General features: G+C 46.8%; 1 protein-coding gene across 4 annotated transcripts in view; it reads right to left on the reverse strand.

Moving 5' to 3' along the window:
• Positions 1-26,642, reverse strand: part of ADAM12 (ADAM metallopeptidase domain 12) — a 392,390-nt gene that overhangs the window by 100,929 nt on the left and 264,819 nt on the right. For all 4 annotated transcript variants that reach the window (XM_044935396.2, XM_044935395.2, XM_025273894.3 and 1 more), the window contains exons 6-8: positions 14,341-14,521; positions 6,885-6,950; positions 5,696-5,767 (exon numbers count right to left, since the gene is read on the reverse strand). In XM_044935396.2, coding sequence (XP_044791331.2) covers positions 5,696-5,767; positions 6,885-6,950; positions 14,341-14,521 — 319 coding nt within the window. The remainder of the gene's footprint in view (positions 1-5,695; positions 5,768-6,884; positions 6,951-14,340; positions 14,522-26,642) is intronic.

Here is a 26,642-nt window from a genome sequence, read left to right on the forward strand (position 1 = left end):
TATCCACTTGCAAGCTCCCAGCCCAGGCTTCCCAGGAAAAATTAAGTTCCTGGCCTCCTTGGGAACTCTGCACATGTGTGCCTGGCTGCTGCACTGTGCTGGAGAGCTTACACTTTCAGCTGCGTTAGACAAATGAAACAGAAATCAGAAGGCAGAAACACAGGCCGTCCAGTCACCCATGTCCACACCAGCCTGCTATGAGACATCATCAGGGTCATGTGCCTGTGTGGGCTGTAGGGTTGTCATCCGTGCAGGGGACACTTGGCTTGCCTCTGGAGAGTGTCGTATGGAAGTGGTCACTGAGGTCTGTCAAGGTCCAGCCATCATTGTTTCTCAGAGTTAGCTTTGGGGCTGACTACTTGGGATCTTTTCATAGTAATGATGGGTTGCAGTTTTCATCTATTGTTGTTCCTGTTCAGTCACTTGTCTCACTTTTTGAGACCCCATGGACTGCAGCATGCCAGGCCTCCCTATCCTCCACCGTTTCCCAGAGTTTGCTCAAATTCATGTCCACTGAGTCAGTGATGATGTCTGACCACCTCATTTTCTGCCGCCCCCTTCTCCTTTTGCTTTCAATCTTTCCCAGCATCAGGGTCTTTTCCAGCAAGTCGGCTCTTCAAATCAGGTGGCCAAAGCATTGGAGCTTCAGCTTTAGCATCAGTCCTTCTAACGAATATTCAGGACTGATTTCCTTTAGGATTGACTGGTTTGATCTTGCTGTCCAAGGGACTCTCACCAACAATTCAAAAGCATCAATTTAAATTCTAAAAAGATGAGGCTGTTAAAGTGCTGCACTCAATATGTCAGCAAATTTGGAAAGCTCAGCAGTGGCCACAGGACTAGAAAAGGTCAGTTTTCATTCCAATCCCAAAGAAGGGCAATGCCAAAAAATGTTCCAGCTATTAGTCCCCTCAAATTACATCCTTTGAACAAATTCCGTATCTAGAAGCATATAATAGAGCCCCTCCTCTCTAAAACTGGTGCTACTGGTGAACTGTGAACTTACATCGTGTCTTCACACAGAATCCCTTAGCTGCCTGTTGGGATGCACTTCCCAGACTGCGGGTGGCTTCCCATTGGTTCTTCCTAATAACAATGGTCAGAGCTAACACTTATGAGCATTCCCTGTGCCCTAGGCATGGTGCCAAAAACTTTCCATGTGCTCTCCTAGACTTCACAGCACTCTGTGAGTTAAGAACTATTGTTGTTTCCATGTTACTGTCAAGGATGTTGAGACGTGGAGGAGGTGAACTGCTCCAGCCGTGACTGGCATAGCTGGAGTTTAAACACAGGCAGGCCAGTGCCCAGGTTTTAAACACCGCTCAGTAACCCAGACAGGTAAAGGGGAGTGCTCAGATTCCCTTCCAAGATGATCCACTGTGACCCCAGGCCCAGCAAGAAGCACATGTAGAGTGTAGCAGTTGCCTGTCTGGCCTGTGAATCCCAGGATGTACGTGGCCATGGTCCAAGACCATCTAAATCAATTCACCCGTTAACCCAGCAGTGACAAGCACCTGCTTGGCTCTGGCTGCAGGCTCAACTTGGCACTGGCACCAAGAACAAGGTTTAGGATACCCTTGACCTTGACTCTCAAATGCTCAGGGGTCAGCCAGATGCTCGAGGCAGGGGACTCCTAGCCATTATTACAGGAAAATCAAATCCACTGAACTGCCCAGAAGGGTGCAGACAGGAAGTTCAGGGGATGCTGGACTTGACGGCTCCAAGAAGGCTTTCGAGAAGTGGATCAGAGAACACATGGGTAGGATTACTGGGCAGTGCGCCGGGCTCCACCACAGGGACGTGCATCCTGAGGGCAACCGGCCTGGGAGGGGCGGGGATAAGGACTCACACTAGGGGGAAAATACCTGAAGTTAAATGTATGCAAGATGAGCCAGTCCTTCAGAAGTGGGGCATAGAGGTGCAGCCGGCACGGGCAGGCAGTTGGTGCTAACGTCACCATGAGAAAGAAGTAGGACACACAGGAGGGAGAGGCGAAGGGGACGATGACATCATCTGGCAGCCGCACAGCCCACTGGTCCCGCCCTGCGGTGTAACTGGGGCCTGGGGACCGTCTTCCTTCCCAGGTAAGTGTTGTGTCTGCCAGTTTGAGCACCAGACACGTTTTCTGCGTTCCAACTCAGGGGAACTGCCTGAGTTGTTCTGAATGTCACTTCTGTCCCTAAATCACTTCTCGGACTCTCGGTCTGGGACGTCCTTCCTCTCTTCCCTTTGAGCCAACACAGCCAGCCAAGTAGTTATTACTTAAGAATAGCTAAGAAGAGCCAAGATTTCTGCAAATGAGGAAGTTGCCACTGGAACAGTCATTGTTTTTTTAAGCCAAGATGCTCCCACTTGTGGTTGCAAAACTACATTTGGAACACTCGCTACAGCCCAGAGCCCATCAGTTAGCAGACTTGGGTGCACAGAGCATCCGATGGAGCCTGGGTTACCCCGTGGGTCTTCAGGGTCTGCTGGGGACAGACACATATGTCTGCTCAGTCATTCAGCTCTCTGCTTGCTAGAAACACAAGAACAGGCGTGCTGGTTAACGCCCCTGAGTCTGTCAGGACTTTTCTCAGATATGTGGTTTTCTAAATACCAGGGCAGGTTATTAACAACCCCCCAGTTGCTCATTCCTGCTTCTGCAAACTGAAGCAAGAAATAATACAGAATAATATGTAAAGAAATACAAACATGGAAAACCAAGCATATCACTTTAAAACAGGATTTCAGCAATTACCAGCTCAAGTTTAATATTGTTCATGGTTTCTGTTTATTTCCAAGGCTTAAGAAGTTCTTGAATTCTTTGTTTCTTGGTCCTGCCTCATTGGAGGCGTCTGGAATGGACTCACCCAAGGCCCCACCCAGGCCAATCAAACCAGAGTCCCTGGACTGAGACTTGGAATCAGCATTTTGAAAACAAAGATACAGACACACATTTACATAAACAAACAAACCTTGAGAGGGGACTCTAATGCCCAGGCCGGGCCAGAGCCAGGTCTGACTCCTATTGTTGTTCAGTCCCTAAGTTGTGGCCGACTCTTTGTGACCCCATGGACTGCAGAGCATGCCAGGCTTCCCTGTCCTTCACTATCTCCTGGAGTTTGCTCAAACTCACGTCCACTGAGTCAGTGATGTTATCCAACCATCTCATCTTCTCCTCTTGCCTTCAATCATTCCCAGCAGCAGGGTCTTTTCCAATGAGTCGGCGCTTCACATCAGGTGGCCAAAGTGTGAAGTTGTGAGTCACTCTGTGCAGGGCCACCCAAGATGGATGGGTCATGGTGGAGAGTTCTGACTCCTATGGTCTCTGGCATAACCTTTGGGATCCATCCTTCTCTCCCTGCCAGAAGGACTGGCCATCTACCAAAATTCTCCTACATCCACTTTACTTGGGGATCAAGTAAATTTTCAAAAATGAGTTATTCAAAATACATCCGCAAGCATGGGCTGCCTGGGAATCTGACCTGCCTAAAAGTTCTTGTGGATGCGGATGGTATTATCCTATGATCCCAGGATGCCAACAGCCATCTGTATTCTTCCTGGTTTCAGAAAGTTCCTTCCAGCCACAGCCACTCTCTGAGCACCACGCCCTTACCTCCAACCGCTCAGGGTACCCCATGAGACCCCTGTTCTTGCTTCTTTGGGCGCGAAGCCTCGTCCACCTCTCATCACAAACTTGTGCTCATTTGGACCCCAGCTCTTCTCAGCCTCTGCTTCTGCTTGGTCAGGGCAGGCTGGGATCCACAGAAAGTGGGTAGAGACAAGGCCAAAAACTCCCGCAGAGGTGGCGTCATAGAGACCAGGCTCACCCCTGGTCCTGCCTTTTAATGCTGCTCGAACATGTGCTGATTACTTAACCAGCCTCTGCAAACTTCAGCTTCCTCTGCTATAAAAATGGGAATACTGGTGTCTACCTGGAGGTGTCTGCAAAGCACTGAGATCCTGGCATGTAGAAATTTCTCAGTACACTTATTAGGCACCCCTCCTTCAAGTGTCTCCAAATCCCTACTTCCCCAGACCCAGGTCAGATCTTCACGATTTCTATACAACAGAAGCCCACCAGCCCTCTTTGACTCTAGTGACTCCATCCTCCACTCTAACTGCAGGCACCAGTGTGTGACCCTGTTCATCTGCTCTGCTTAAAAACATTCTCCTGGATTTCCACTGACAGCAGAATAAAATCCCAGTAGAGTCGAGATGGCTTCACAGAGCACCCAGGGCTCTGACCAGTGAATCCCCTGCAGCTTCATCTCCTCCTGCCCTAACTGTGCATGCAGATACATCCATCTGACACATGCACACACACACACACTCACGCATGTGCTTGTGTGCACACACCCCCCCCTACCGCTTAGGTAGACTGAGTTACTCGCATGTCCAGATGCATGGGGAGCAAGCCAGTTGAGGGCTCCTGGTGAAACAGTACTCACTTTTCAAAATCGCCTTGCTGCGAAGCCTCCCTGACCTCCAGGAAGATGTAAGCGGTTCTCTTCTGCACCCCACAGCACTTGATTGACAGCATCCACCCAGCTCCCATCATGCCGGACCACACCAAGTGGCTTATGGGTCTGCTTCCCTACAAAGCTGTGATCTCCCTGAGCAGATGGACCCCATCTGATGCATTCTGGATTCCTGATGCACAGTGCTCGGTTCTGCCCATAAGGCCTCATAGAATGGAGTTGGATTTCTAGAAAGGCTTTTGCTTTCATCTTTTCAGAAAACTTTGAAAAGTCAATTTGAATATAAGATTGCTTGGAAACACAGCTACTGTGAAGCATCTTCAAACTGCTATCTGTAAACTGTGAGCATTTCAGAGAATCCCCGCCAGGAGAGCTTCAGCAATGAGCCGGGGCTGCTTTCTGGTTCCCACTGTGCTCAGAGGCAGGAGACAGACTTACTGCTGAGAAAAATGTTCATGCTCAGACAGGGGCTGCCAGCCACGTAGCACATGAGAACCACCTGGGAGCCTACGAAGCCTGATGTCCAGCCCACACCCCTCCTTTGAAAGCAAGGCCTTTGAAAGCTTCTGGGCAACTCCAGCGTCTCTGGGCTAAAAGCCCTTAGTGCCAATGAGCCGACGCTCTCTCAGAGTGTGTTGCCAAAGGAGGCTGGCACACGTGGTTTCACCTCGTGAACAGCTCATGGAAGGAGCGTTGGTGAGCAAATACACCTGGGCCAGATCAGACTTTCAGGATCTCGTCCAACTCTGAAGTCACCTTTGCAAAGGTGAGCTCCCTCCCGAGTTCATGGTGAAGAATTTTCCAGCAGCAGATTGAGCCAAAAGCCAACTGCTGCATCCCAGGACTGTGAAGCCCGTAGGTCCCTGATTGATGAGAGCTGACCCTCAGGCGGCTGTGGGACCTGCCCAGGGAGACCTGGGGAGAGGCCCGCTGAGCGCTTTCAATAGGGTCACATGTGCCATCTGGTTCAGGATCCAGCCGGGGAGACCAGGATGGGAGGAGATGGAGACCAGGATGGGAGGAGATGGATCCCAAGGCCACCGTGGTCCAGACAGCATGGGAGCATCTCATGCAGCTACTCCAAGCCCTGGGGGTCTTCAGAGGAAGGGAAAGTCGGGTACCAGAGGCAGAAGCTGGCCTTCTGAAGTCAGATGGGCTGTGTTTCATTCTCTCCACCTCATTCCCAAACGTTTACACTATGTGAGTGATTTAATTACCCCCAAAGAACTTACCTTGTCAACGTGATTAGCGATCTCTATTAATCGCTGCTTGACTTTTTCCAGATCTTTTCCTTGCCTCTGAAACTTAATAATTTAAAATGTCAGCATTAATAACAGTAAGACCATCAATCAAATCTCATCTTCTCGGCTCCTGGAAATGTGAAGTCTTGGGCTTTGCAACCCCCTAGGGCCCTCCCTGGTTTATGGTGAAGTGAGCTCCCATTCTGCCGAGTAATTTCCCTGTCCAGGGACTTTCTGAAACTCCCTGAAATTCACCCAAGCCAAGTGCTCATAAGACAGTAACTTTTGTGATTTTTTCCAGCCTCATAAATGATGGAGGCAGTGACATGTTTTGGCAAAGAGAAAACAGACAACCAGAAAGCAGCCCAAAGCCATTCTTCATATCATCGACTTGATTTGAACTTCCTCCGAAATTTCTTTTATATTTGTTTTTAAAAATTAAAGAGTGAAAGTAATAGAAGCTCATGGCAGCAAGTCAAACAATACAGAGAATGGATAAAAGTTAATAAATTCCCCCTTCTCTTCTCTAATCTGACCTTCCAGACTGGGAACAGTTTCCTGAGAAATTGTCAAATCTGTTTCATTCATATGTGTTGAGCCAGCTTGGGAGAAAATGTCACCTAATTCATGATAAGTAGTAGTGGCAAGAAATGAACACAGAAAAGATAATCTAAAAAAAAAAAAAGAGCTAATTAAAAATTAATTTAAAGAAAAAAACTAGCACGGGATAAAGCCTTATTTCAGAAGGTAGGATTTTTCTGCTGTTTCTATAGCCTTCATTCATTCATTCATTTTGGTTTAGAACATATTGGAAATTTTTTAAACTAAAAATTTCCCCAAAGTGTTTTAGAATACATTCTAAAACCATCTGCTATTTCCCACAAATAATTCTCCCTGTTTGGAGAGCTTGGCTACTATGGCAGCTCTATAGTACTTGCTAATATTTATTTTCTGCAGCCCTTGCTAATATTTTGTAATAGCAGATACATTTTTAATGTTTTATACCTTGTAAGATCAGGGAGCCACTTTTCCCCATGGGTTGTTCACAATGCTCTTAAGGCCTCGTAGAAAATGAGGTTAATTAAAGCATGTAATAATTTGCTAAACATTTTCTTTTCCCTGTGATGGCTGTTTTTTTTTTTTTTTTTAAATCAACCAAGAAATTTCAAAAAGTTCTTACCTCTCGGTTATCGGCGACGATAACAAGCTCTACGTACTTGGTCATCTTGAGGGTCTCTCTTTTTTGCTGCCAAAAGTAAACGTGGATTTAATTTCCCTGATGGTCTCTCTGGGGCTTTCAGAACACTGTCGGTATCTCTCGACAGAAGCATCGGAACTAAAGGGACATCCCACCCCTACCAACAACACCGGCTCCCACACCTCTGTTCCACCTAGGAGTTCACCTCTGACCCCAACGACTTCTGTAAAACCAGCTCAACAGGAGCCATCAGTTTCCATTCCCATCAGGGAAGTCCCTAAAAAGGAATCTAACCTTTGAGCTGGATCACTGATTTTAGGATCAGAACGAGTTGGAATCACCATTAAACAAACACACACACATAAACAAGTAACTCTGGGGCAGAAGCCCATGGCCGTGCATCTCAGGCTGGATGTAGCACATGTCAAGACCTCTGTAGAAATCGCTGGAATTCAGGGTTTCACAGTGTTCCCTTTGCCTTTGTGGTCCGGTTTTGTGATGTGAGAAAAGCAGAGGAGAAAAGCTTTGCTCACGTCACAAAATCAGAGGAGAATGTATTTTAAGCTGGAACTGCCCTTCTGGGGGAAAACTGAATAGTCTAGGCCAGAAGGCTGATTTCTTGTGGCTGATCGTTGAAAAATCTGGTTAGATGCAAAGGAAAAATGGGGAACAACTGAGCCAGGCGAGAAGGAGGTATTAGGAGGAAAACCAGAACGGAACAAAAGAAACAGAACAGAAAGAAACATTTTCAAGGAAAAAAAAAAAAAAAAGGCTGAAATATGGGACTAGAGAAAAGCGATTTGGTAAGAGTACAATAGTCGAGAAGAATAAAGACCTTGTTTATCAAGGGGTAGGGCTGAAGAAGAGGCAGACGGCCCAAGCACGAACTCCCTCCGCATTAAAGGCAGCCTCTGAAGTGGGTGACATTTTAATCACGTTTCCTCAAAAAACACTCACACTCTTCCATGAATTACTGGGAGAATCCCAAAGGCATTTTTCGGAGGGGAAAAAAAAAAAGAGCAATTCATGGAGGGTGGTCTCAAAAACCAACTTTAAAAGCAAAAAATAAAGCCTGTTTTTGCAATAAAATGGAGTCAGAGGAAATGGGGGTTGAACAGGTCTGGCTCCCCATAACTGATATCGCTGCTTTATGAGTTAACTACATTCTGCTTAACCTTGAAAACTTGCATGTTACAACCAGGCTTTCAGACAAAAGCAAAAATGACCAAGGCCTGGTCTGAATCAGCTTTCCAGTCACATGATCCTGAGGGAAACATCTTCTATAAAACAAATCCCCATCGGTGCAGGACCTTCCAAACAGATTTTTACAAGAAAAATGTGTTTGTATCATAGCAGTGTTCCTCCTTGCTGCTCAGCTATGCTGATTCATGAATTTTGATATCTCTAAAGAAATCTCAGGGCTTCCCTGGTGACTCAGATGGTAAAGAATCTGCCTGCCAACGCAGGAGACCCAGGTTTGATCCTTGGGTCGGTAAGATCCCCTGGAGGAGGGCATGGCAACCCACTCCAGTACTATTGCCTGGAGAATCCCATGGACAGAGGTGCCTGGAGGGCTACAGTCCATGGGGTCACAAAGAGCTGGACACGACTGAGCGACTGACACTTTCACTTTCACTTCAAAGAAATCTGGAAACCTTTTGGAGGGAGGAAGAGTAAAGCACCATGAAAGGTATGATTTCTCATACTTTAACAACATTACAAGGAAAAAAGTTCAGTTTAGTAACTATATGTTTTAGGCATGTTTCATGGGGACCAACCTACTCACAAAGGGAAAATGACCAGCCCCGGTGGTGCCCACTGGTCTACACAAAATGAGACACCATCTTAAAGTGGTTCCTCCTTCCCGAGGGGTGGAAAGCAGAAGACTCTGCCCCCCATAATTCCCTGATTTACCATTCACAGACTCATCTTACAGAAGAAAATACAGCTCTATTAAAGGAAAAATAAATTAACCTCCCATTGAAAAACTCATGGAGAGAGCCCTGGTTGCTTAGATGTTTACACCTTTTGGACTGCAAAGGGGTGAAATGAACGGCCAGGGGACAGTTCCAAATGGCCTTGGATCATCATTTAGAAAATACACAATTCCAGATAATGAAAACAAACACATGAGCCCGATTTTCCTGTCTCTGCAGTTTTCAGAGAAGTCCACATTTTCTCATGAATGCAGAGAATTGCAAGCTCAGAGAGACGCCTAACCACATAATAATAAAAAGCCACAGGGGAGTGGCCGGCTCATGGCTGCAGAGGTTCCTTTTCCACCAGCTGCACACACAGAGAGGCTTAAATTACCTCCACATGATTCCCACCTATCTGGGCTATCCAGTTAAAAAATCATATTCAAAATGTTTGATATGCAGAGAAACATTTGAAACTGGTTGCTTGATGCAATTTTCATTTGGGTCGGGGGGAGACTGAGGAAACAAACAGCCTTCCCCAAACAGGTGAGAACATGAGCCTCTGAGAATGGCCCAACCGTTTCTGCTCCAAGGTTGGAGGCATTCTTTGAGTCTTGCTCAAGTGGGAAGCTGTTCCCTGGCCTCTCAAAGTTGTCATAGTCAAGGTCTCGGGAAGAATGGCCCCCACACATTTTCACAATAAGAACTCTGGCTCTGAGAACTCAACTTGAGTCTGAAAAAACAAGCTGAGATTAGGGGGGCAATAAATTCTCAATGCAACTCTCTCTTCCTGCGGGCCAGGCCCCTGAAATAACCTGATAAGAGCACAAGTCCTGAGGCTGGGAGAGCCTTGGCTGTAGCAGCAAGCAGGATGGCTATTGTCTAGTGAGCGAGGGCAGGGCGTGGGTGAGATGCGGCCAAGGATGGGGACAGAGGACAGGGCCCAGAGTGAGGAGGCTGACCGGTAACCTAACTGTCCAAGAGCAGTGGGGCTCCCCTGAAGGTGAGGTTCTTTACATATCACCCTGGCTGATGGGAGGAGAATGGATTATAGGGGGACAACGGTGGAAGTGGGGGAGCAGATGACCACTTGTGACAGTTTGAGGCAGTAAAAAGATGGAGCCAGGCAAACAGATTCAAGTTGGATGTTTTAACCAAACAACAACAACAATAAAATAACAATGGATCTAGGACCGTCTGCAAAGACGGTAAGTTTAGCAAATTCGGTGACTCAAAAGTTTGATTTACCTCCTTCTTAGTAAAGAAAGATCATTGTTGACTCAAGCCAGACTCCAGGCCTTGCTCTAAGACCACTTAATGAGTATTTATGAGCTGAGCCCTGGTCTTGTCTGTGAAAGGTCATCTGTACTATCCTTACGAACGATTTGCATGGGGATGAAGCACCCGGATCATATCTGCGTGGAATACAGCCTCGGAGGACTGGCTAATATACAGGCTGAAGAACCAACAAGGAAATGAGACAAACGCTGGAAGGACGGACTGAGTCTGACATACTGAATGTTAATGGGCACAAACACAAACTATCGAAATTGAGTCCAAAATGCCTGTGGCAGAAGTGAGAGCTAGTATTTATTTTTCTAGAGCTTTAATCGATTCAAGACTCAATAGGAATCCACATCTGGAGATTTTGGAACCTTGGTTCTCACTGAGAGATGCTCAGAGCTCAGGGCTAAGGAAGCAATAGCAGGGCTGGCTGTGTTATCCACCAAAATTTAACAATGACTAAGGCAGTAAGGGCACTTGTTATGGCCTCTTAGAGGAGTTCTTGAGGTGGGAGTGGTTATAGTGAAAAGAAAGTGAAAGTCGCTCAGTCGTGTCCAACTCTTAGAGACCCCATGGACTGAATAGCCCATGGCATTTTCCAGGCCAGAATACTTGAGTGGGCAGCCTTTCCCTTCTCCAGGGGATCTTCCCAACCCAGGGATTGAACCCAGGTCTCCCACATTGCAGGCAGATTCTTTACCAGCTGAGCCACAGGGAAGCCCAAGAATACTGGAGTGGGTAGCCTATCCCTTCTCCAGGGGATCTTCCCAAACCAGGAATTGAACTGAGTCTCCTGCATTGCAGGTGGATTCTTTACCAACTGAGCTGTCAGGGATGTGGTTACAGTAGAGAGAAATTAAACATGCTTGCTCTAATTAACAAGTTTTCCAACAATTCTGGTTGGTTTCTGATATTCAGCTACTACTAGTGGATTCCCTGGTGGCTCAGAGGGTAAGGCATCTTTCTACAATGCGGGAGACCGGGGTTCAAGCCCTGGGTTGGGAAGATCCCCCAGAGAAGGAAATGGCAATCCACTCCAGGACTGTTGCCTGGAGAATCTCATGGACAGAGGAGCCTGGTAGGCTACAGTCCATGGGGTTGCAAAGAGTCGGACATGACTGAGCGACTTCACTCACTCACAGATAATCCATTCTGCTGTTAATACCACCCCCACGACCACCACTACCGTGGCTTCTATTAAACCAGTATGGCAGCCTGTCTAGAAGACCCAGAGCAACAGCCCTGGTCCATTTCAGACTGGCAGCGTTTGAAGAAACCCCACAGGGTCTCCCTGACAGGCTGTGCTATTTGTACTCAATAGACCAAGTGCACATTGCTTTTTTAGAGAAGGCAATGACTTCTACATGTGACTCACAATTATCCATACTAGTGGAGGGGAACAATAGCACAGATAATCCCCAGGGAGGATAATTCAACAATAATTTACATCTGCCTTCAGGATGTATTCTGTGATTTGCTCCAGTAGCAGATTTACAGCCTTTACCTTCCTTAGAGACTGCTCAGGCTTGTGTTAAAATTCGTTTGTATTTTTGAATAACCAGCTGGTGGAGGGGGAGGGCGAAGTCCCTGCAGGGCTGAATGGCCAGGGCTCTGCGGGTTGGGCGTAAAAACCTGCAGAGGATGGAACTGGCAAGGAAGGCCCCTGGCTGCAGGCACCCTTCCGGAAGCAACTTGGGTTCTCACTAAAATCTAACAGAGAGCCTTGTAAAAATGACAAACAATAGCTCAAGCTGATATTATAGCCGGTGCATACCCTGAGTGCAGATTTATTCCCGCTGCTCCTTGAAGAAAAACGCACACATCTGCAGAAAAATCTCAGCCTGCAAGCCCATCTTTGCAATAGTTAACATTTAGTAGGGGCAGAACAGAGCTAGGAAAACACAAATGCATTTGCTGCAGTGCATAAACCAGAGGAGTTAGCCGAAGTTACACTGATTTTTGAGTATAAGATAAAGGCAGTGTTAAGTCTGGCAGGCAAGCGGCATGGAACTCGAGTACTTTCCTTTCATGTTTACCAAATAGTCTCATATACAATTCCAATTCTCACATATTCCACTTATTTGAAAATTATTTTTGGTATTGTTTTCATGATACAGATGTGCTTTCTGTCAAAGACATGTTCCCTTCCGTAAATACAATCACAACATTTTCTAGACAGAAACACTGAGAGTGGCGTCTAAGTGCATATGATAGTCCCCCCTTTTGATTTAAAGGTTCATTTATGCTTCCATATGCATTATTAACAAAACACCATTGTTATTCAGGTTTTCTCCATCTCTCTACAAGTCAAAATGACTGGAAATTACTGTGCCAATCACAGGTCTAGGGAGCTGTAAGCTTAGTTAAAGAATTAAAATATGGCTGACCAGGACCGGCCAGGCATGCACTTCTAAATGAAATGGCGAACATATCCGAGTGCTGCTTAAACTGTCACGTTATAAATCTCACAAGGTGGATAACGTATGTTCAATGAGGTACTCAAAGAAAGCGCCTCAAAAACAAAATGCAAATATTCTATTTGTTTATGACTGTGAAGGCTACGGTCCCATCCCATCTTATCTGAGGTCTGGAATCAAAGGCGAGAGCCTTTGAAATGTAAAGCAGACATGCCCTGGGAGCACAGAGGCTGGTCTCTGTGACTCCATCTCAACTCTGTCCCTCTAAAAGGGGTGGAGGAGGAGAAGAGAGATTCTCTGGAGCTGCTTCTGCTGGTGATGCGGGTACTTGTCAAGCCCTATTCCTGGAGGTTGAGATCTTCGCTCCCCTGCTGAGAGTCAATGTCAAGGTCAGCCATAGTGCCTGACACAGGGTGATGGGGAAGAACAAGGAAAAACGAGGCTGCAAGCACTGGCTGTAGAAACCCTTGGGAGTATATTAACAAAGAGAGGAAGTTTGGGTCACATGGGCAGAATCAGAACGGAAAGAATGAATGCAAAATTAAAATGAAAAGTCCTGAAGTGGTTCAGTTAAGAGCAGGTTAGGGGAACACCACCTAGCCACAGCTAACAGGAAATTTTTAAGAAGGAGAAATCGTTTAGGATAACATTTACTGTTTGGAGAAAAATGATTAGGAATACAAAGAGGTACAATTTTCATAAAGCTTTGAGTGGTAAGCAGTATAACCCTCAAAGTCAGGTAAGATGAAGAGTGTTAAGTGGAGCTCTGAAAACCTGTCAAAGTCAGGGGAGACAAAGAATGTTAATTGTCAAGTGATAAGTTGTGCTTATCAAATGTAAGCACAAGTGACATCATATGAACGAATTCTGGATTTCTTGTCAACAGAGGAAGGGGAAAGACAGAGATGAGAAATCAGTAAATCACTGATCACTTCCTATCAGGTTGTGCTCCTTTGAATTTGGGGCCTCTGGCCAGATGGTGCTACCCTTGTTCCTTTTTGTGAGTTCGGTTGTGGTCTGTGGAGCCCCTGTGTCACTGATGTAAAAGGGTCAGGCAGCCATTCAGGGTGGAGGTTCCCTGGTGCTGCAGCAGGGGTGACCTCTTAGCCCGGAGGCAGACTGCGCTCCTAACTGCATTGGGCAACCTCTGTCTCCAGCCCTGCCACAGAAGGGAAGACCTGTGATGAGCAGACCCAGGGCTGGGTGGCCAGAGAGCAGACACCTAGGGGGAGAAGTGGGACGCCCAGATGTCCCATGGCGTCTGGACTAGGGGTAAACATCACACATTTTCAGCCACACTGCTGGACCAAGATCTAGTTCACCCAGGGCAGGCGAGTGGGCAATGGCAGGGAATTCTTCCCCAATTCTAAAGAAGACCCTAATATAAAACAGATTGGCTGTGGAGAAACCTCCATATTGTCTTTCTCCTCCGGTAGAAGGAGGGCTGCCCGAGGGTGCAGAGGGTCTGGTCCAGTCCTGTGTACCAAGGAGGGGTGTAATGGAGGGGCAGACTTCTGGGCCAAGCCCAGGAGGTTATCACCAGAGACAGTGAACTGTGATTTTGAGCCCTCTGAGCCCAACTCTACCCAGCACAGGTCAATGAGTCTGACTCTGACATTGGCAATACAATGACGGAGTTTTCAGTGTCTGATTATGTTCTACCTACCTCATATCAACCACCTCTAGATAAAGTGGGTGACTCCATCCCTCAGACACAAATGGTAGAATTTCTCCAGATGGCCTAGTGGTGGGTGTCCCTAGTTGGAGCCCCTGCGCCCCCCACCGTCTCCAGAGATGTAATGTGGGGTTTCCTCCTACCCTTCTTGTCTGGGTCTGGGAGGCCAGTGGAAGCCTGTCGTGCAGAGTGAGGCCAGACGTATTTGATCCACACGATCCCCAGGTGCCCAGCAAGTTTTCCACTGGGAAGAGCTTGTATCTGTTGGTTGCATTTTTCATTGGCTCCAAAATATAGGTGTTATTTTCAAATGTAATGAGTCCCCTGTTGAAAAAGAAAGAAGAAAAATTATGTAACTTTTAAGGGCAGCTTCTTGTTTATGGCTAAAACCCCAGTTCTTAATGACAGAGAGAATAAAAAAAGAAATAACAATTTATTTATATTCCTGGGTCTGAATTGGAAAGGGCATTTCTGTGCCATATGCTTGCATTGACTTATTTTTGCAAATATTTTGGAAGACAAGTCTGATCAGTTTTTTGTTTCAAATGTTTTATGGTAAAGAATAGACTGTTTAGTCTTCATGCCTTTCATTTGTTTTTTACTTCTGGAGGATACATTGTTGGGAAGAAGAGTTGAGACAAAAGATGTTTCATCTGCTTAGAGAGTAATTAGATCTAAATTAGCAGACATGATTCAGAAGGGAAATCTTTATTTATTATTTTTTTAAGGAAAATTCCTACATCTGAATTATTCATTCTGATCAACAAAATTTCCTAAATAGTTGAAAGGATTCTGATATAAGTTTGAATATAAACTTAAGCTTTTTTAAAAAAAACTTATTGTTGGGCTTCCCTGGTAGCTCAGATAGTAAGGAATTTGTCTGCAATGTAGGAGACCTGGATTCAATTCCTTGGTTGGGAAGATCCCTTGGAGAAGGGAATGGCTGCCCACTCTAGTATTCTTGCTTGGAGAATTTCATAGACAGAGGAGCCTGGTGGGCTGCAGTTCATGGGATTGTAGAGTTGGACATGTCTAAGTAACTAACACACATGGTTACCAAAGGAAATTAGATTAGATTATAGTCGCTCAGTTGTGTCCGACTCTTTGCGACCCCAGGGACGGTAGCCTACCAGGCTCCGCCGTCCATGGGATTTTCCAGGCAAGAATACTAGAGTGGGCTGCCATTTCCTTCTCCAGTGGACCTTCCCAACCCAGGGATCGAACCCGGGTCTCTTGCATTGCAGACAGACGCTTTACCATCTGAGCCACCAGGGAAGACCAAAGGAGGGGGAGGGATAAATTAGGAGTCTGAGATGAACAGATACAAACTACTATATATAGTATCGATAACAACTAGGTCCTACTGTATAGCAGAAGGAACTATATTCATTATCTTGTAATAACCTCTAATGGAGAAGAGTCTGTTATACACATAAAATGGAATCACTTTGCTGGACACAAGAAACGAATGCAACATTGTAAGCCAACTATACTTCAGTGAAAAAAAGTTTTAAAAAGGATGCTTTCTTGGGTACTTTGCTTATTTAATTTGTGGGCAATGTGTGAATAAAGGAACCAATGTAACGTAAGTGCACAAAGCAACATAACCGTTCCTTGAAGAGCTGAGGTCTGCATCTGGGTCTGTTTGGGCTAAAGGTATACAGCTCTTTAGAGGCCTGAAGAATGCCTCAGCACCAAGACCAAGAAGGAGGCCTTCGAATCCAACGATCTGGTTTGAGTTCCAGCTCTGCCATTTCCTGGCTGTGTGGCAGGACTTGCATGGCAGTAGCTCTTTGTTCGGAGAAGGCAAAGGCACCCCACTCCAGTACTCTTGCCTGGAAAATCCCATGGATGGAGGAGCCTGGTAGGCTGCAGTCCATGGGGTCACTAAGAGTCGGGCACGACTGAGCGACTTCACTTTTCACTTTCATGCATTGGAGAAGGCAATGGCAACCCACTCTAGTACTCTTGCCTGGAGAATCCCAGGGACAGAGGAGCCTAGTGGGCTGCCATCTATGGGGTTGCACAGAGTCGGACACGACTGAAGCGACTTAGCAGCAGCAGCAGCAGCTCCTTGCTATTGACAAGGGCAGGCCCAAGGATGAGGCTTCTGTTAATGTACCCATTCAAAGGTTGACCATTTCAGGAAGGTCCTGTGCTTTGTTCACACGTCTCTCCCCATCCTGGCCATCTGTGGCTCCGTGGTACAAAACATAGCATTAATAAGATAACTGTGCTTCTTATGGGCTTCCCTGGTGGCTCAGAGGGTAAAGCGTCTGCCTGCAATGCATGCTTCTTTTGGAGTGACGATAATGAAGAAAGAACTCTTTGTGCTAACATTTACATTTGGGAATAAAAATATAAATTCTTTTTAAAAAACTATTTTACTTTATTTATTTATTTGGGCTGTGCAATACCTTAGTTCTCTGACCAGGGATTGAACCTGAGCCCCCTGGTGTGACAGCTCAGAGTGTTAACAACTGGACCACCAAGGAGGTCCCTAAATGCATAAATTCTTTTAAAAAATAGACACATATGCTAAATATTTTAACTTGCAGAGACAGAAGGTGGCATTAGCTCATGGACTCCAAGGCATGTGTGACCTTCTGGAGAAGGACAGAGCTGAGGCTGTGTCCTTGCTGTTGTTCAGTCACTAAGTCAAGTCTTTGTGACCCCAAGGACTGCAGCATGCCAGGCCTCCCTGTCCCTCACTGTCTCCTAGAGTTTGCTCAAGTTCATGTTCATTGAATTGGTGATGCCATCCAACCACCTCATCCTCTGCCACCCTCTTTTCCTTTTGCTTTCAATCTTCAATCTTTACCAGCATTAGGGTCTTTTCCAATGAGTCAGCTGTTCACATCAAGTGGACAAATTATTGGAGCTTCAGCTTCAGTGTCAGTCCTTCTAATGAATATTTAGGGTTGCTTTCCTTTTGGATTGACTGGTTTGATTTCCTTGTTGTCCAAGGGACTCTTCACCAGCACCACAGTTTGAAAGTATCAGTTCTTCAGTGTACAGCCTTCCTTATGGTCCAACTTTCACATCTGTACATGACTACTGGACAATGGGGACCTTTGTTGGCAAAGTGATGTCTCTGCTTTTTAATACATGGTCTAGGTTTGTCATAGCTTTTCTTCCAAGGAGCAAACATCTTCTAATTTCATGGTTGCAGTTACCGTGTGCAGTGATCTTGGAGCCCAAGAAGAGAAAATCTGTCACTAAGGCTGTGTCCTACTTCCTGGAAATGAGCCATGTCAGCTTCCTTCAAGTGATGGGGGAACATTAGCCTACAGGTTGGTTTTTGACTTTCTCTTTCCAATGTGGAATAGGAAATTCTTTAAACAGGCTCTTCCTGATGTTGAAATTAGTTTTTTTTGGAGAAATGGAAATTTGGGTAACAGTAAACTGGCAGCTCCGAGAGTTCCCACACATCTAGCAACTTCTGCTACCAATCAAGTTGACCACAGTCATAAATGAACACAATTTTCATGCAAAATTCATCTGATTGTAAATAGACACTTAAAACACACTGACTCCTAACCTTTTTTGAGACATGAATCTCCTTACACTCTCCCCAGGAGAATTCACACATACATAGATCCATAATATTTTGCAGAAAATTTAAGGAGATTCAAAACCATGGATGCGGTCCATGGACTCCAAGTTTAGGGAGTCAGTTCTCATGCATGATTTATATAGCCTGAACCCAAGGATTTGAGAAATAGCTTAGTCTTTAAGTAACAGCTGAAACAGTCAGGTGCTCCATCAGTTTCTTTCAGATAACCTGAGCTTGTTCCCAAAGGAAAGAGATTGGAAAACGTCTTCCACGATTGCTCCTGTATTTGTTCAGCCATTCACTCATCCTGCACTTAGTGATGACCTCCTTACAAGTGACCATTTAATCGTTATATTTTAATGGAATGACTGTATTCCAATACTCAAATGGCATAAAAGGAGAAGGTATGAATTAGGCAAATATTTATTTTGAATACAACTGGTAAACCCACACAGACACCAATCTGTTCATTATTATTCAACTGGCTTACTCCACAGGTCCTGTTTTGTCAAGTCTCAAAAGCAGTGGAAGGAACAGCACAGTCATGTTCAGGATGATCACAGTCTAACTGAAATGATGGCACTGGGATACACGAGGCACTTGGGAAACATTGGGGAGTGAAGCTGCGTGTTACCAACACTGGCAGCATAGCTGCTCAGAGATGGGGAAACAGTGCTCTGGAGTAACTGAGGACGTTTCGGCTTATTTCGAATCCCACAGATCCACAGAAAGTCCTTGCACAGAGCTGTTCTCTTATACTCCCCCACCCGCTCCAACTAGTGTCTTCAGGAATCTCAAAGCAGACCATACAGACATGGCTCTGGTCATCAACTCTGGGGAGGCTTGCATTTTTTTTTTCTTTCTTTGAAAAGTTCTTTATGAACTAAAACTTAGATTCCTAAGTTAAGAATGGGTAGTAGGAGATTTCTGTTTATTAAAGTTGATTTTGTAAAAGCCTCAATTAAGAAAAAGCTCTTTTAAAAAAGAGGCCAGGGCAAAGTGGAAAATGAATAATACACTTGGAGGGAAAAGAGAGATTGGCTAGAAAACTGACTTTCCAGCCCCCAAAAGAAAATGACACCAACATTTCATCTTGTATTGCAACATTTTCTATTTTGCATTAGATTTCAATAAGCTTAAAACTTACAGTAAAACATGTCACCAAGTTCTAATCATGAGAAGCATATGACTGAAGAAGTTTTTCTACTTAATGGAAAATTTCTAGAAATTGTTATTCAGTCATAAAATTGTTCTGGTATCTCCTTTTATCTTTTAAGTCATCCAAGGGCCAGATGTTGAGAAACTGGGGTGAAGTCTTTCCCTTTGCTGCAAACCATTGGCAGCCTAGAATACATCTTAATTAAATAATTGCTTTGGCCTGTCTTGTGTATAATTAATCACTTAGCTCTAGAGATTGCTGGAAACCACAGTGGACACAAAATTCAAGGATTCGGGGTTTCTGAGATTTAAAATTTGATGTTCTCACAGCCCTTTCTGGCCCCAAGCTAGATAAGCAGATGTGATTTAAGTTATATGTCATAGGTAGTTCGTTGTAAATTTGGAGTTGGAAGTATCTCAGAGTGAGGAATTTAAATCCAGCAGACTTTGAAAGTGAGGCTCTTTTCCCACTGGTAGAGGAGGGGGAAAGTTTCGAAGTCAATTTCCAGTGTATGGGAGAGATGAAGAGTGTGGGTATCTTCTCCCTGGGGAGATTAGGAGGCAGAGGGGAACACTAGACCAGCCCTTATGGGGAGGGTAAGGCCATCTTCTGGAGAAGGCAATGGCACCCCACTCCAGTACTCTTGCCTGGAAAATCCCATGGACGGAGGAGCCTGGTGGGTTGCAGTCCATGGGGTCGCGAAGAGTCAGACACGACTGAGTGACTTCACTTTCACTTCTCACTTTCATGCGTTGGAGGAGGAAATGGCAACTCACTCCAGTGTTCTTGCCTGGAGAATCCCAGGGACGGGGGAGCCTGGTGGGCTGCTGTCTATGGGGTCTCACAGAGTCGGACACGACTGAAGTGACTTAGCAGCAGCAGCAGCAGCAGCAGCAGCAGCAGCAGCAAGGCCACCTTCCAGGGCAGTCAGAGGTGGTGAATGGAGGGGAGCAGAGGAGAGGGGGTGGTTGAGGGTGAGGACGGCCACCCCTCATGGCACCCTGCCTAGGATACACCTGGTCATTTTCCCCACTGTCAAGGCCACACAGGTAGCTGGAGATACAGGTGGGACCCAATCTTGACTCATGTATCTGAAGCTTGAGGTGGTCAGGTCCCACACTCTCCTGCCTGCCTCCTGCTGGTGCTATTTCAAGAGGGATGTGGAGACCAGAACAGGGCTGGCCTTGATGGAGGGCAGAGGTCAAAAGGCAAAGGGCCAGAGAAGTGGAGTTACTGCTCTGAAAACAGCCAGCCTTATTTTAAATGTTGGAATCCTACTGTTTTTCTTTCAGAGGAAACAAAGAGAAATCTATTAAAATTTTAAGTTGATTCTGTTAGCTTTCAAAGTGATAACTCAGGTGACCTGTACTTCCTCAAGATAAGTTTTGTTCTTCTTAAAATTCAGTTTTTAATCTCCAAAGCAATGGTGGATCAGGCAGTAACACAGCTTAATGGTGCTGTTCTTATTATGATTTTTCATACCACTCCCAGGCAAACAGGGAAGGGCATGTGGATTTTGATGACCTGTAATAAGACGATGATTCAAAAATATAAATTAATCTGGCTACTTCCATGTTCAGCTGCTAACTGAATTTTCTTGGAAAAAGACTTTTAGGCTCAACACTGTGCGGCCAGGACTTCCCAGCAGTCTCAGTGGTAAAGAATCTGCCTGCGGATGTAGGAGACACAAGGGATCCAGGTTTGATCCCTAGGTTGGGAAGTCCTCTGGAGTAGGAAATGGAAAGCCATTCCAGTATTCTTGCCTGGGAAATCCCATGGACAGAGGAGCCTGGTGGGCTACAGTGTATGGGGTAGCAAAGAGTCAGATTTGACTAAGCACACACTTGTGCACACACACAATGTGCTGTCAATCATGAGTTGGCATGAGATTCAATTTCAGTTCCTTTATGGGAGGAGCTCATGGGTAAAAATAATATCCCACCCCATTTGTGTTTGAAACATAGGGATAGCAGCAGTGATACTAGTGAACCCATTAGTATCATCATCGTTTTTTAAAAAAAATTTTTGGCTGTGCCACATGGCATGTGGGAATCTTCATTCCCCCACCAGGGATCAAACTGTGCTGCCTGCATGGGAAGTAGACAGTCTTAACCACTGGACTCCCAGGGAAGTCCCTGGGCTTAATTTCAATAAATAATTTCCATGTGAAATACTCATGTGCAATCAAAACAAATACTCATTATCCTCTACTATGTGCAAAAATGCCGGGCCGTCTCCCGTGGTACCCATAAAGACGTCTCACCTGTGGTTCCTGCTTCAAATGTAATTTATAACCAGGTTTGGGAGACATGACCAAAGAGGTAAAACAAGCTGTCATAAAAGATTTTAAGAATACCTCTTGCTGGCACATCGATAATAAAAACAGCAGCTATGATTGATGGCTACCCCGAGCCAGGCTCCTTTTAAAAATAACAGCTATATTGAGAACTAATTCACCAACCATTAAGCTTCCTCTTGTAAAGCATGCAATTCCATGAGTTTTAGTATATTCACTGAGTCGTACAAACAGCATCCCTGTCTACCCCTGAACACTCTCATCACCCTTGAAGCAAACCCTGTTCCATTAGCAGTCATTGCTCAGCTTTCCCCACTCTTGAATTTTGCAAATGTGATTAATTTCAGGATCTCAAGATGAAATTATTATGGCCTTAGGGTAGAACCTAAATTCAGTGATGTGTGTCCTCGTAAGAGATGGAAAAAGGAGAAGCACAGGGACCCAGGGATGAAGGTCACGTGGACAGAGGCAGAGACGGCAGAGATGCAGCCACAAGCCCAGGAATGCTGAGGACAGCCAGCAGCCAGGCATGGACAGATTCTCCCGCAGAGCCTGCAGAAGGAGCTAACCCTGCCAGCACCTTGATTCAGACTTCTGGCTTCTGGTGCCATGAGAGGAGACCCTGCTGGTACTCTAAGCCCTCCAGTGTGTGGTCCTGTGTTAAAGCAGGCCTAGGAAAACAACATGGCCCACGGCTGGACCTGGGTCCCCAGCCTGCTCCCCTGTCCTTGGCCACTCTGGATGGTCAGCCCCTCTCGTCCCCGAGGGCTTGTGCCAGGGTGGGCACCACTGACTTCCAAGTGCAAAATGCCAGAGCAACTCAGAGCTGCCCACAGGCCGGCAGTCAGCCCAGCATACTTGATAAATGGCCTGTGGGAAATGGGGGGCTTTGAAGGGAGCTCTGGGGGGACCTGGAGATGCGAGGCAGCTTGGGAACCAGGTGAGGGGTTGAAGGAGTTGGAGAGCAGGTGAAACAAAGGTCTGAGCACGCTCAGAATGCGGTGACTGAAAGAGACATATATGTGGATGGACAGCAGGGCCCACAGAAGGGGGGCGGGCATGGGACCCGGACAGTGATCAGCCATGGGCAAGGCGCTGACCTTGGCTGTAGCCCGCAGGCTGCCCCTGTGGCCACATCACTTCCTGCGCTGCACACGCTTCGTGCAGATGATGATGCTGACTCTTCTAGGCATCTCCAACCCCCAGCCCCCAGGACCTGGCTCCTGCTGGCCCCTCTTCCTCTGCCTTCCCCACTTCCATCCTGGCCTCAATCAAATCCACAGGCTCCTTCTCTTGTAACCACTGGTGACCCCCACCCTCTGGCCCGCAGGATGCAAGCTGCCTTAGGGCTACATCTCCCGGCAGAGGCTTCCACCGTCCCGGGCAGCCCTTGGGCAGAGGCTTCCAGGCTGACCCAAAACCTGTGAGGTCCACGCCCACCATCCCTTCCTGCATGGTTCCCTGGGCCCCTCTGCTGAGTTTCTTGTGTGGTTCTATGTGACCTACTTCGTGGCCCTGACTTTGTTACATTAAAATGATGTCTGGCTGGGCAGGGATGGCATGTGAGGAGGTGATGGATAAATGCCCGTGGAAACACTGTTGAACAAGCATTGGAGTGAAAAAGAGGCTCTGATGTGTACAGCTTACAGAGCTGTGTGGTTTGGAGTGCAGAGGGTGGCGGGACTTAGATGATCAAGCAGTGTTTTTGAAATATGACCTTCTGGAATGTGCAAGATGGTCGTGAAGGGAAGGGTGGAGGCAGGAAGTGTGGGTGGGAGGCAATTTAAAAACCTGGGTGGGAGGGCTGCTCAGGGGTGGTGGTGGGGAAATGGGGAAGGGGGAATACTGTAAGCGGGGGTTAGGGAACATGGACAGGGGCTGGGGCCCTGCGGGAGGTATTCAGAGACCCCCAGGCGCCACACTTAGGAGCCTGGGATGGGCTGGACCTGTAATGGAAAAGAGTTCAGGAGGGGAGCCCGTCTGGGGATGGAGGAGTTGGGATTTGGACCTTCCACACTTTGAATGAGAGTGGGGCCTGGGAGAATTGGGACTTGACCTTGGGGTCCTGCAGGGTGGGGACCAGAGCAACCTTGGAGATGGTGTGGATGGGCTCCGAGCCCAGCTGTGGCCCCCCACAGATGTTTACATAGGATGACGGAATAAGTGTCTCCGTGGGAAGAAGGTGACGGGAGCAGAAGAGCCTTGGGCAGAGATGGTGTGGCCTGCAGGGTGAAGGGAGGCCAGTGTAGCCCAGACGAATAGAAGCTACAGGAGCAGAAGGTCACAGAAAAGAGGTCAAGGTCAAATTCACTTCACTTCCACTCTAATCTAATTTCTTTCTTAATATAATCTACTATGCTTTGAAGATTTTTTTTTTAAATAAACTTTGGACTGGCTAGAATTAAATTTCACTGCCCTCCTGATGGCCTGGGGACAGCACATTTATTCCACCAGCATTTATTGAGCATTTATAATGTGCCAGGTTCTAGGCAGTACCAGGGTGGGCCCAGGGTCCTGCCTTTCTAGCAGATAGGACAGCACAGGCAAGGCCATCTCCATGTGCCTGACTTTTCAGCCCCTTAGACCACTGTGGCCTGGGTCATTTAGGTTGAGCTGTGAGACCTGGAGAACCCACATCCACCTGCATTGGCAAGCACTCAAGTCTGGCTGCGAGGTACCAGGGAGGCCAGTGACCCCGCAGCATCTTCACCCCACAGCGACCCTTCACCCCTGGTCCTGCAGGAGGGCTGAGCCTCATTTCCCAGCTCTAGTCTTGCTCCCTCCATCTTGCTTTCTTCCTAAGATCCTTTGTTCACTTTCTCAACCGAGATTTCTGGTCGACTTCTTCAAAGGGATCAATTCAATTTAGTTGTTGTTCATTCGCTCAGTTGTGTCCGACTCTTTGCAACCCCATGGACTGCAGCACACCAGGCCTCCCTGTCCATCACCATCTCCTGGAGTTTACTCAAACTCATGTCCATCAAGTCGGTGATGCCATCCAACCATCTCATCCTCTGTCGTCCCCTTCTCCTCCTGCCTTCAATCTTCCCTAGCATCAGGGTCTTTTTAATGAGTCGGCTTTTCACATCAGGTGGCCAAAGTATTGGAGCTTTAGCTTCAGCGTCAATCCTTCCAATGAATATTTAAGACTGATTTCCTTTAGCACTGACTGGTTTGATCTCCTTGCTGTCCAAGGGACTCTCAAGAGTCTTCTCCAGCACCACAGTTCAAAAGCATCAGTTTTTTGGCACTCAGCCTTCTTTATGGTCCAACTCTCACATCCATACATGACTCCTGGGAAAAGCATAGCTTTGACTATACAATAGGCTCTCAGCACATCTTAGATGTGGGAGGCAGCATGAGATAGTTTCAAAAATTCAATTAAACACAAATACTCAGATGTGAGTTTATTTGCTAATTGAATAAGTACACACATTGCTGTGTTCCTTTAATGTTTTGTATGTATTTTAATTATGTAATATAAAGTTTACTGCACTAAATTTTATCTAATGAAATCGACTATAACACAAAATGCAGGAATACTTCTTGCCTCCCAACACTATTGAAAAATAGTCTATCAACTTATTTTTCAAAAGATAGAGTTGACTAGTGCTATGGTCCGTGGAATCAGAAATACCCATTATAATGAAAGTAATCATTTTGTGAGCGTGTGCATATCTATGCTCAGGTATTGTAAACCCCACTTAAAAAAGCAACTGTCATTACAACGAATGCCTAGTTTACAGCTCTACCAGCTTCCTCATCTATCTTGTGAATGCTTTTCCTTACGTTTGTTCAAGCAAAAAGGTGGTTCCTTAAGAAATGAAGCCTAATTTTAACCGTCATGCCTGCAGGGGATGGGAAGACTCTGAGCCCCCGAGACTCCTTGTACCAGATTTCTGAGCAGGAACTGAGAGGCGGGGAGCGAGAGAACAAGGAGACATGGCGAGAGACAGTTGCTTCCCTCCAGGATCTCACGCTCTCTCTGGCCAGGGTGGTGTCTGTGAATCAAATCAGGACATGGGGACACGGCTGTGTGGATGCTCCAGTGGGAGTGAGCCAGGGCTGGACATCCGTTCCATCACAAAACACAGCCGCTGAGCTTCTCTCGGGGGGTGAGGGCAGCATTCACTCCCCATCATTGGAACAGTTTGGTTCTCGTGCCCGACAGTGCTGTGGAGCGTCCGTTGGTCACGGGGATACTCCTGGACTAGGGACTCGGGAGCAGGGGATGAGGCACGCAGCAGCGAGTGCAAACAAGAGAGAGACCAGGAGAACCAGGAACACTGCGCTGAAACCTGCTAAGGAGGGCAGGGCATCTCGGGGAGACATACGATACGGTACAAAACTAACTTACGGCCTGAACTTCCCGTTTGACTTGGAGTCCTTTCAAAGGAAGGATAAGCTCCCTGGCTGAGCTCGTTGTTATGACCTATTTTCCACGTTGGACTTCATTCCCTCCATTAAAGAGCTGTTTCCTCTTTAATCCCCCTGTCTACTGGGATCTCCAGGCCTTTCTCTCCCCTTATCTGTCCCCCTTCGAGACTCAAGTGAAGAAGGAGGACTTGTTTGCTTCCTCCCTCTCTTCTCTCTTCCAGGACGGAGCTCTCCCTGCCTGCCCATCTTTTGATCAGCCCTTTTTGAAGCAAAGCAGGATGTTCCTTCTCTGCTTTTTCTCTGCAGGACTGTAATCTGCTGGGCTCTAATTAATGCGTCCCCCAGGACGCTCGACTTTTCCTCCACATTCCTAGCTCTGAATGTATTCTGGGGTCACACCATATTTCACTTGATTTTTAATCCCTATTTTCTTTCTCAAACTCTCCCAGGCTGGTGCTACTCCAGTTGCTTTTGTATCCCCCCTCGCAATTGATTCTTCCGCCAGGGAGCAGTTGATCGAATACAGCTTTGTCTCCGGTCTGATTCTCCCCTCGCAAGATCACAGAGTTGACTGCATAACTCCGGAATTTCTCTGTTGACTCACGGTCTGCTGCTTTTGCAGCAACAGCACAAAGATCTGGGAAGCTGACATTCTCCGGAGCACCATCTCCACGCAGAGAGCTCCGCCAGGCTTCCCACCCAGCCTTGGTGGTCGACCCCAGACGCCGCAACACTTGTTCCCCTGACTTTCCCCGAAACTCCGGCCACAAGTATGTCACAGGATCCCTCTGCCAAACTGTGGTCTGTGCCAGGTACCCACAGGAGGGAACGATCTCCAGGTCCCGGAGACAGGAGGTGGGGCGCTGAGACTCAGCCCCTCTGGGGAAGCTGGTCGGAGAGGTGGACCCCTCTGTGTGGGGCCCTGACAGTTACCTGCACCTTTGGGGGGATGGGCCCGGGATGAAGGATGTGGAGTAGAGAGGCAGCAGCAAGGCCAAGCACAGCGGGTGGACCTGTCCTATTTAAATATTACTCAGGATGCTCTGTCTACCCAGTC

Source organism: Bubalus bubalis, chromosome 23, assembly GCF_019923935.1.
Source record: "Bubalus bubalis isolate 160015118507 breed Murrah chromosome 23, NDDB_SH_1, whole genome shotgun sequence".
Lineage (NCBI taxonomy): Eukaryota > Metazoa > Chordata > Mammalia > Artiodactyla > Bovidae > Bubalus > Bubalus bubalis.